The sequence below is a fragment of the Pelophylax lessonae genome (genome assembly GCF_965119305.1).
Source record: "Pelophylax lessonae genome assembly, contig: HAP1_SCAFFOLD_1148, whole genome shotgun sequence".
In the NCBI taxonomy this organism is placed as follows: Eukaryota; Metazoa; Chordata; class Amphibia; order Anura; family Ranidae; genus Pelophylax; species Pelophylax lessonae.
The window spans coordinates 1-11,940 of NW_028119228.1; the positions used below are offsets into that span (position 1 = coordinate 1).

Consider the following 11,940-nt stretch of genomic DNA (forward strand, 5'->3'; position numbering starts at 1 on the left):
GGGGGAGGGAAGTATCAAGGGGGTTCCCTCGGAAGGGATTTGATGCCAAACTCAAGGGAGGGTTAAGGAAATTATTGCAAAAAATCATGGTTGTAGTATGGTTGCATCAAGACCGGGGGGGGGGGGGGGTAAAAAATGGGTTACCCAAGGGTTTCAGAGCTTCTCAATTTCATGATTTTGTTCTGGAGGACAGCCTCTAGTGAAACTAGGGGTATCTTCAAGCAATTAAAGAATGTTTTAGTAACAGAGTTGAATGCTAGTGGGGATATAGCCTTTTTGGAAAGGTATATCGCTGAAAAGATGATTCCTAGAAGCTTCAGTTGGAACGTCTTTACAGACAAAGGTGATGAGGATTTAGCTGATTGGTTCAGATATTTTAATGAAGCAGGCATCGGCTTTCTATCCTTTTTTAATCACCAAAAAAAAAAAGAAAAATATTTCATAAATGAAAAAAGGAGATCAATGAAATAAGGGAGAAATTAGTTCCCTACTATAAAGAGGAAGCTTGCAACATGTATAGTAGAGAACTAAAAGGGATTTTAGCTGAGGAAGTAGAGGAAGAGTGCATTACAAAATGTAAGAAGTATTAACCTCCCTGGCGGTATGATTATGTCAGGAATTCTGTACCAAAAGCGGTACAATTTTTTTCATGGAAATATGGTGTTATGTATTATAGGCCTACAATTCTTAGTAATTACTGACTTAAACCTGACCAAGACAAGACTCTAGTAGACATCCCAGATGTGATAAATTTTAGAACAAACCATGTTTTTATGTGGGTGGTTGTGTGTTATATATATATATATATAGTGAGTTTTGTATATATATATATATTATATATATATATATTATAATAGTGTATATATATATATATGTGTGTGTGTTAATATGTGAAGATATATATATATATATATATATATATATACTATATAATATATATATATATTATTATATATATATATATATATATGTGTGTGTGTATATATATATATATATATATATATATATATATATATATATATATATATAAACACATATATATGTGTGTGCGTGTGTGTGTATATATATATATATATATACACATACATATGTATGTGTGTGTGTGTGTGTATATATATATATATATATATATATATATATACACATACATATGTATGTGTGTGTGTGTGTATATATATATATATATGTATGTGTGTATATATATATATATATATATATATATATATATATATATATAAATGTTATGTGTGTGTTAGTGTTTTGTGCAACGTTCAACGTTTGAATTTCCCTCCCTAGTTCCGCTCCCATGCAGCATTGCATATCTCTATAGAGAGACAATCCTAGTCATAACATGTCATAAATTAAACCAAACAGGATTTTTTGAAGACACCACATGAGGCTTACCAAGGGCCGAGAGAGCACCCAATCATGAAGGATGCCATGGGCAACGTCTTCCCGGCAGGCATAGGAGCATTAAATGGAAAGAAGCACACACTCAGTCCTGTCCCTAAAAATATAGCGTTAATATGGGGATCAATAAACAGCCATGTTGTTCCGTGGATAGTGAAACATCCAAATAATTATGTTACATACCCTAAGAATTCTGTAGGTGACACTGGTCTTTCAAGATGGTCAAGTATTACTATAAGAGTAGGAGATGGTACTTCCACATATGATGGTTCCTAGGCGATATTTACACTATATGAACATATGATCTAAATAAAATTATTGGATTATTCAAATGATGTTGCAAACAAAATATATAAAACTATATATAAAATGTTGGGGATAAAAAGTAACACCTGAATGGCAAACTAATACGGTAAGTGGGTGGCCGCAATAGTTCCCTTTGGTCTGTATTCCAATTCACAAATTGCACCGAAGCAGAAAATATACAGCTCATGCAGAGGGTAAAAACCTACCAATATCAGGTGCCTCTTGTCCCGAGCTGTGCAGGCGATGAAACCCTCAAACCACATTCATCACTTAATTACCCACGATAATAACTTACTCTTCAGAAATGATGAAATAGCCCACCAGTTCAAACAATTCTATAAAAAGCTATATAATATTCAGGGTGGTCACAAGTCTCCCTTTCAACAAGAGGAACGCTTATTCCAGATTAAAGATTTCCTGGCCAAACATTGTCCCACAACTATTCCCTCCCAAGCTGCGAAGGTTTTAGACTTCCCCTTTAGCAGAGTTGAATGAAGCGATCAACCAGATGAAAGTCGGGAAAAGCTTGGGCCCGGATGGCTTTACGCTTCAATACTATAAAAGCTTCCAGGCGACACTTTCGCCAAAGTTACTTATCACCATGAACGCGATCCCTGAGACGTTGATTCTCCCTGGTGGCCTCTTAGAAGCCCACATAATGGTAATTCCCAAGGAAGGCAAAGATAATTTGAGGGTTGAAAACTGTAGAACAATATCGCTATGCAACGTAGACATTAAACTCTATGCGAAAAATGATGGCTAACAGACTCCTTCCCCTACTCCCCTCTTTCATAAACCTAGACCTACAGTAGTTGGTTTTACCCCAGGTAGGGAGGGCCGTGACAATACCATCAATGCACCCAACATTCATTATTGGTTGTCCAGGAGCGGAACCCAGGGATTCTTTCTCTTCCTGGATGCCAAGAAGGCATTCGATAGGGTGGCCTGGGATTACATGGGTGAAACTCTAAATGCTCTGGGATTGGGCTCCCATATGCTCGCCAACATTCTGGCCCTCTATACTAACCCCTCGGTCCGAGTGCTGGTGAATGGACACCTATTGGACGCCTTCGCCATCAAAAATGGAACACGGCAGGGTTGCTCACTCTCACTCTTTATTTTTGTTTTAACATTCCTTAATATGATAAGAGCAAATAGAGACATCAGTGGTATCTCAATGCATAATACTGAATACAAAGTGGCAGCATTTGCTGATGATCTACTGTTCTTCCTTACCAAACCCCACACCTCTCTCCCTAATCCACTTAAAGACTTAAACCACTTTGGCCATCTTTCAAACCTAAAAATTAACTATTCCAAATCACAAGCATTCAATATCTCCCTCCCGACTTCCTTAGTTCCTCTCTGCAAAGATAACTTCCCATTCGTGTGGGCACCCGACGTTATAACTTATCTGGGGATGCAAATACCCTCCAAAATAGATAGACTTCATGACCAAAACTTTACAACATTCCTCAACAAGGTCCAGGAAGACCTGAAGAGAAGGATGCATCTCAATATGTCATGGTTTGGGCGTGCAGCGCTCATTAAAATGAACATACCATCGAGACTGCTTTATTTGATACAAACTATTCCAATTTACTTGCCAAATACCTTTTTCTCCTATTACAAATGTGCACAAAGTTCCTATGGAAGGAGTCCCCGCCTCGCAATAGATATGCTCGACTCACATTGCCAAAAGGGAAAGGTGGAGTCTGTTCACCTGACCTTTTTAAATATTATTTGGCCTGCTATCTTAGCCGAAAAATTGATTAGAACGTTCACCGTCACAGGAAGGCATCGGTACCGCTAGAAGAAGCCCAGTCCCTCATTTCTCTCTGTACATCCCCTTGGCTGCTAGGGTCTCACCTCCCAGCACAAATAACAAACCACCCCTTTATAGGTACTTTCTTGCTTTGCTTTAGAATTGTCTGCAAATCCAGTACCCTTTCATCCTCACCAAGCCATGTTACCCCCAATTAGAGGCAACCCAGATTTCCCTCCGGGCTTGGAGCCTTCATTCCTAACTAGAGATTGGCCCCACAGTGATGCCCTATCATACCAGTTTCTAACGAAGGGCAATATTCTTTCCATCTCCCAACTGGAAACCATCTCTGTCTCAGGCTCCTTTCCGTGGTGGACATACAAACAAATCAAACATTTCCTTAGATCATCCCCAAGAAATGCACAAATTTCAAGACCGCTTATGGACTTTGAAAACATATGTACCAGAACCTCACCCCCAACGCCATCTAATTTCTATCTAATCTCTATTCTCTATTCCCTAATGGCAAATACACCATCACCTAGCACTGATACAGCTAGGAACTCGTGGTAAAAGGAACTCCCAATCTCTCTCATCAATGCAGATTGGGACACAATAAACACCTTTGCTCATGAATGCTCTCTTAATGTAGCTGTACAGGTAAAAAAGCATACAAAATTAGATCTAGATCATTGGAGATGCGGGCGAACAGAGGGGACAATGTTACATATATGGTGGAGCTGTGCACTCTTGCAACCATATTGGAGAATGGTGCACAATATAATTTCTCAAGTCACATCTTATTTGCTGGATTTTTTCCCGTCCCAATACCTTTTGCACCATTCCTCCCCCTCCAAGCGGAAATATTTCAGGTCCCTTGCGATGCATATTGTAAATACGGCCTGCCTTTGTATAACAGCTCACTGGCGTTCTACTCTTGTCTACTTGTCTACTCTTGTCCCTAATATAGCAGAATGGTTTTTGAGACTGCATAAAATTGAGGAAATGGAAGAGTTTATACATATTGTGCATGAAAGACTGCACACATTTATGAAAACTTGGGCTTGTTGGACTAACTTTAAGAACTTAGACCAATATGGGAAGTATGCATAAACTCTGTGGCCCAATTGATTGACAATACTAATGGTAGCCTTTTCCCACCATTCATGCCCCCCACCCCCTAACCTGCCAAACCCCCCTAGCTCTCCTACCTTGCCCCCCCCTTTTTTTCTCTCGCTCCCTCTTTTTACTCCTTTCTATCTCTCTCCTTTTTCTCTTCCTCCCCTCCCTTCTCCTTTTTTCTACTACCCCTCAGGCCTTTGTTTTAGCTTAGTATTCCACTCCATATAGATATTATAAATCCAGCCCCTGGCCCAAAAAGGTCAATAGACAAGCTGGGGGCTGATTATTATTGACACACCATGGAATACACCATTGTTTATTTTCTACAACAACATAAGTTCTTTTTCTGTTCTGTATCCTCTATGGTTTCTAAAGGTTATAACAAACCAGTGGATATACTCTGTTTTATATGATGGATATTGTTATCTTTGTCAACTGCAATTTGATTTCCAATAAAACTTTTATGAAAAAACAAAACAAAAAACCTACCAATATCAAAGATTACAAGGTATACTACTCAGCAGTTATAAAGACACAGCCATACCATAAGGTCCTGCAAGGTATAGAACAATCTTCCCATAAACAGGTGGAGGGAATTTTCCACTAATCCAAGACACATACATCCAAACCCAGGTGGATCCAAGCTCTACCTCCTACTATGTATTTGCAATTGAATGGGTTTCTATTGCACTTGTAATTACCATAAATCACAATTTACCATAAAGCTATAGGAGAATGAATGGTTATAAACATGCGGCTACTTCCATTTGCATACAAAAAGTGTTCATTTTTTTTATTGAAATATGCATAAAATCCACATAGATAACACATAAATGTTAACACAAAAAGTCCTGGCTCACCTGCACCCCAATGGCCTGCCTATGTCTACATGTGTATATGTTTGTAATATATCTAAACTGCATGCTATTGGTACTGTTTCAAACATGTGGTATAAAGGTAACCACCCATTGGCTTTCACGATTTATATAACAGTACATCACTTAGATGCCATGACTCCAAGGATAACCATGTAGTAGTGTGACAGCCCTCTCCTTCACATATTCTAAAAAGAGGGGGATCATAGTCACAACAATGAGCTAAACCTAATTTTTGAAGGAACGTCCCTTTTATGTTGGCTTCTTTTGAAGTTTGAGGAGACTAAAAGTAAGGCTCCCTAATTAGGGACATCAATTATCCCTTGGGAAGTAAGCATGCCTGATGGTTTGAATGCCTCTGGAGATCAAAAACCTCAGAAATGGAATAGATGGCTCTGTCCCTTTAAGTCCAGAAATTGTCGGTTGTAAAATGGAGATAAAGATCACAAACACTCATGGTTAAAGATGAGCTCAGGCGTGTTTGAGTTGCTACATGCCCGATCCCGCTAGGAAGCCGACACTGCACTCCACTAATCACAGGCAGTGAGACATTTCCCGATCTGTGCAGCTGTAGATCGGGAAATGTCTCACTGTCTGTGATTAGCAGAGTGCAGCTTCGGCTTCCTGGTGGGATGGAGCGCGTACAAACTCAAACATGCCCAAGCTCATCTCTGCTCATGGTCTAGAGGAGGTATACTGTTGATATAGCACATGTCCTCTCCAGAATATATAATGATGAAATCTTCACCTCCCTCACATGAGTGTATTAAAAATGAACAGTCCCAATGATGTACAAATGAATGTTCCCAATTCAAGAAATATATCACGTTTGTATGACCCTCCAATGGTGTATATCTTGTACACATGAGTTATTTAGTAGCTTCCATTTGAGGTACCAGAGACCCAAATCACATATCAGTCCTCCTTTGAAGAAACATAATGCTCTGTAATGCATATCATAACTGGGTCCATTTTCCTATTTGGCCGACATTAGTGTATTTGGCAAATCCCCATGGGGTAACAAGATACTTATCCTTCAGCATCATTGCTAGCAACCATTCCTCCTAATGGATGTTGTCAATTGGTCTTTAAATTTCATGCACCAAGGGTGCCAAGAAGGCCAGAGGAGCAGGTGAAAGGACACTGCCAGGAGCCTGACGGGTTTCGCTGGGTATCCTGGCTGCTTCAAAGGCCGTTATGCACAAGCAGTTTTACTTCCTATCTTGACGGGGCTGTACTTCACAACATGGCCTAAAAACAGCGCTACTGCGCATGTGTGGTGCATCATAACATCATGACGCGGCACACATTAACATACATGGTGCGGTGACGTCATCACTATCAATTACTCAGCAGTTATATACAGTAGTTGTCTAGATAATAAATATCATGTCAAATATGCAGGAGATGCTTGTGATTAAACAGGATGCTTACCCAAACGGAAACAGATCAGAGACCACACAATCACTACGAGATAGCAGGGCCATTCAATTATGATACACTATATTGTCAAAAGTATTGGGGCGCCTGCCTTTACACCCACATGAACTTTAATGGCATCCCAGTCTTGGTCAATAGGGTTCAATATTGACTTGGCCCACCTTTTGCAGCTATAACAGCTTCAACTCTTTTGAAGTTTGGATCAAAATATCAAAACCTACACATATTTGAAGTCCTGTATGTGAAAATAATTCAAATTGATATTGCAGAATATTTACTCTATGCTTTAACCACCTCCTACCCTTCGTATTGACAAATGATTGCGGCAGGGTGGTTCTCTCATTCTGGGATGACGTCATATGTCCCTGTGACATGGCGCATCACCGATCCCGGTAAGGAGCCGATGACAAGACTCTTTACCCATGTGATTGGCTGTGTCCAGTCACAGCTGATCACATGTAAACAGGAAAATGCCGGTTATCTGCTTCCCTCTCCTCAAGCAGGCACTGTGTGAGGAGAGGAGAGCAGATCAGCTGCATTTCCTCACAGGGGAGAACTGCACAGATAATTAGTGCCCTGATTATCGGTGCAGCCCCAACAGTGCACAGCAGTAATTCAAGTCAGGGCCCAGCTGTGATGCCAGTCAGTGCTGCCTTTTAGTGCCCATTTGAGCCTGGTCATCAGTGACACCTATCATTACCCATCAGTGCTGCCAATCAGTGCCACCTAACAGTGCCCACCAGTGCCACCTATCAGTGCCCATCAGTGCCGCCTATCAGTGCCCATCAGTGGCACATATCAGTGTCCATCAGTGCCACTTATCGGTGCCTATCAGTGCCGCCTATCAGTACCCATCTGTGCTGCATTTAAGTGTTGCCTATCAGTGTTCATCAGTGCTGCATATTAGTATCTCATCATCAGTGCAACTCATCAGTGCCCTTCAGTGCCATCTCATTAGTGCCACATCAGTGCTGCCTATCAGTGCCTCCTCATTAGTGCAACCTCATTAGTGCCCTTCAGTGCCGCTTTATCAGTGAACATCAGTGAAGGTGAAAAATTACTTATTTACAAAATGTTCAACAGTAACTAAGAAAAAGTTGTTTTTTTCAAATGTATGGTACTTTTTTTTTTAGCAAAGAATAAAAAACCTCAGTGGTGAATTAATACCACCAAAATAAAGCTCTATCTGTCTCAAATGAGTTTGGGTACAGCCTTCCATGACCGTACAATTATCATTCAATTGTGAGAGCACTGAAAGCTGAAAATTGGACTGGGTAGAAAGGGGGAGAAAGTGCCAAGTATTTAGGGGTTAAACAAATTAAAATTGCATTTTTTCTCAATTGTCAATTTCTATGTGCTATGTGTACTACAAAAAAGTATGAAAATCATTGTGGAGTACAAAAAAGGTAAAAAGTTATTGGTGAGTAAACTGCTGCTCACCAAAAAAACTAAATTAAGACAGATTACGAAGGTTGTAATTATCCTGAGATTTGAAAGGGTTAATACTTTTTTCTAAATGACAAGTGGTTATAATACATAGTATTTTAGTAATAAATGTCCTTATTTTTGACTAACATTACTGTATTTGAATCAGTATGGAACATCAAACCATATAAACGACAAAGAGCAGAGTTGGGTTTTGACATTAATATTATTTTGTGATTATTCAATAGCATAAGCAGAATTTCAAAACATTTTTTAAGGCTATTCCTAATTTCCCCATCGATCCTGGCGTCAAAACAATAACTGATTCTCACAGGGGACTTTTCAGTCCTGCTTGTTAGGTTAATAAATCCCAATCCCCGGACATAATTTCTGATACGTTGGTTGTTACTCTCAAGCTATAAAAAGATATGTGCATATTAACGTTTATTTTTTATTTTGGAAAATACGATGATGTTAAGATAAATGAAAATCTGCTTGAATTTTAGTACACTGGATTTTATCTTGCCTATTGCAGTCCAAGTACTTACAAAAGGATCAACAATATGTATTACCATAGGAAACCAAGCATAACCTGGTGATTCTGTAATATTGATTTATTTGAGTTTTTCCTTGATAATACCTATTTTTTATTTATTATTATTTGTTGGAATCTTTGGGATATGCTATTATATGATATGCTTTATACTATTATATGATATTTTCATCTTTCAGCAACCATATCCAACGACACCCAATATACCCCTGAAGAAGCCAATAATGTGAAACGCGTTGGAATTTTTGCACCCCTCATTGATAGATGTGCATATGTTCTTTATATTACAAATGTCCTTTGATGTCTCTACACAGTGCTTTGATGACCATTAGACTCCATTCTTCATTGGTCTCTATACTTATTGTCCAAATGTATCTATATACATCGTGGGGGGTGCCTCTCTTGAAGGCTGTAAAGTTGTGTGTTTCTTCTGTTTACCATTTCATTGATTTTTAGGGGTCTGTGCCCAATGAATTTTAGGATATTGTTGTAATAAAATTATTGCATATATTTATTCAATCATTTGTAAGTTTTTTCCAAAAGAAGAACTCAACACCTGACAAATCAATCAACAAAATCAACACGTGAACATTTTTGCTTGTGCTTGGTTTCTTATATACTTTTCTGGGATGTATACAACTGAACTGATTATTGATTTATTCTGCAATATTTATTATCATGAAGATGCAATCAAAATAATTAAAAAGGATAGCTGAGATTTGTGAATGAACACATTTAAGACATTTTCATTGTCGCAAATGAATAGGAAATAGTTATCTGTATCTTTCGATTTTATACGTCCATAGAACCTTATACATTCAGCTCTTTACAATTTTCTTTTGTCTTTTACGGATAAGGCCTCATAAATACAGATAAAAGAAAAATATAACAAATAAAGAGGATAGCTGAGATTTGTGAATGAACACATTTAAGACATTTTCATTGTCACAACTGAATAGGAAATAGTTATCTGTATCTTAAGAATTCATACGTCCATATAACCTTATATTTTCAGCTCTTTACAACTTTCTTTTGTCTTTTACGGATAAGGCCTGATAAATAAAGATAAAAGAAAAATAGAACAACGTCGAAAAAATAAAGCAAATCAAAAAAGGAGGCAAAAAAATGTCCTCACATTTGTTGAAGTCCAGTACAAGCACTTGGTACACATTCTTTTAATTAATTGTAGGATGAAATACAAAAACATCTCTTTTCACAACTCTTTCAGGTCAAGGAAATATTTGTGAGAGTTTTATATAATGTAATTAAAAACATGGCAGGGAAGTGAACCTAGTCTACCGTAACTGTTGATCAAAAATAAGACATGGTTTTATTTTCTGTTTCGGCATTGTCTTTACAAATACATTTCTTAATGAAGTGGAATATGATGAAATAGTAAAACATACAAGAGCAATAAAGGTATCTCCAGTATGAGACGGGTACTGAAGATACAGTATATACAATATATAGCATCTGGTGCTCGTCAATAAAGTACACAACAGACCAACACATATCAAGACTGCAAATCTGTCAATCAGTGGTAACTAAGTTCTTTGACTTGCCCCTGTGATGTCACAAAAGGCTTGGGTTTGTTAAATAATGGTGACTAAGCTAATGCGTTGTTATGGTTCAGTAATTTTTTTCTCACTTTTTGAAGTGCCTCATATGCTCCTGTCATACAAGACCTTTTACATTTACTTTGATCTGTGCATGCCACATTTGATTTAAATGGATCAAAAGTAAATTGTATCTTCAGGAAATGACCAAGTACAACCACACTTCAGTTAGTGATTTCATCCTTTTGGGATATGAAGATCTTCACAGTTTTCAAAGTCTCTTCTTTCTTCTCCTGCTTCTAATTTATGTGGCCACCATGGTTGGGAATATCCTCATTATTGCATTAGTGTCAACGACCCTCTCTCTTAAGTCTCCCATGTATTTCTTTCTATCTCACCTTTCTTTCTGTGATATAATGATCAGTACAAACGTAGGCCCAAAAACCTTACAAGTCATTCTAACAGGTAGAGGCCACATTTCATCTTTATCTTGTGAAATACAGTTATATATCTTTGGTGCTTCTGCTATTATAGAGTGTTGTCTATTGACAGTAATGTCATATGATCGATATTTGGCCATATGTAACCCATTGCACTATTCAATAATTATGAAGAACAGACTCCCTAATTTCTTGGCAACGTTATGCTGGATGGCTGGTTTTCTTCTTGCAATGATCACAGAAATTCTTGTGGTTGAATTAGACTTTTGTGGTCCAAATACTATTGACCATTTTTTCTGTGACCTTGCTCCTCTTCTCAACCTTTCCTGTTCTGACACGAAACAAGTTGAAATTCAGGTATCTATTACGGCAATTGGAATTGCCATTGCTCAAATAATCTTTGTCATTGTCACATATATTTGTATCTTTACATCAATTCTTCAGATCTCCTCCATTGCTAGCCGAAAAAAGGTCTTCTCAACTTGTAGCTCTCATTTGGCAGTTGTGTCTACTTATTATGGTACACTTATAACACTTTATATAGCCCCATCAAGGGGATATTCACTAAACCTCAACAAACTTTTATCTCTTTTTAACACAATCATAACCCCACTATTCAACCCAATCATTTATACGTTAAGGAATAAGGAAATAAGAATTGCTTTGAGAAAAGTCATTTTAAAGAGAATATATCTGAAAGATTATTAAACATTGTCAAGGGTACAAAATCATTGCTTACCAATAGACTAGAGGGGATTGTTTCCAGCCAGTGGTGCATCTATAACTATAACAGCCCATGCACCTGCTATGGGACCTGTGGTGGGAAAGGGGCCCCAGTGGAGAGGCTGTTGAGGCAAACTGTGAAGTCTAAAGGAGGGTTGCCACTAGTCACAGATCTCCCTCTGTGCAGTAGAAAAGCATTTGTTTAGTTGTCTTGTGTAGATTATCTTGCCCCGTAAACTACTGCTACTTCTACAGAAGGATAGAAACTTTTAAATCTAATTGCCTAAGGCAGTTGAAAATCTCCTCTGCTATGGCCTAAAATGAC

The 11,940-nt window shown here is 38.1% G+C and overlaps 1 protein-coding gene across 1 annotated transcript; it reads left to right on the plus strand.

Moving 5' to 3' along the window:
- Positions 1 to 10,655: 10,655 nt before the first annotated feature.
- On the plus strand, positions 10,656 to 11,600 carry LOC309544131 (olfactory receptor 11L1-like; the record flags this gene model as incomplete). The annotated part of the gene is made up of 1 exon (XM_082276507.1): positions 10,656 to 11,600. The coding sequence occupies one exon, from the start codon at positions 10,656 to 10,658 to the stop codon at positions 11,598 to 11,600; it is 945 nt and encodes a 314-aa protein (XP_082132633.1).
- Between the last annotated feature and the right edge of the window lie 340 nt (positions 11,601 to 11,940).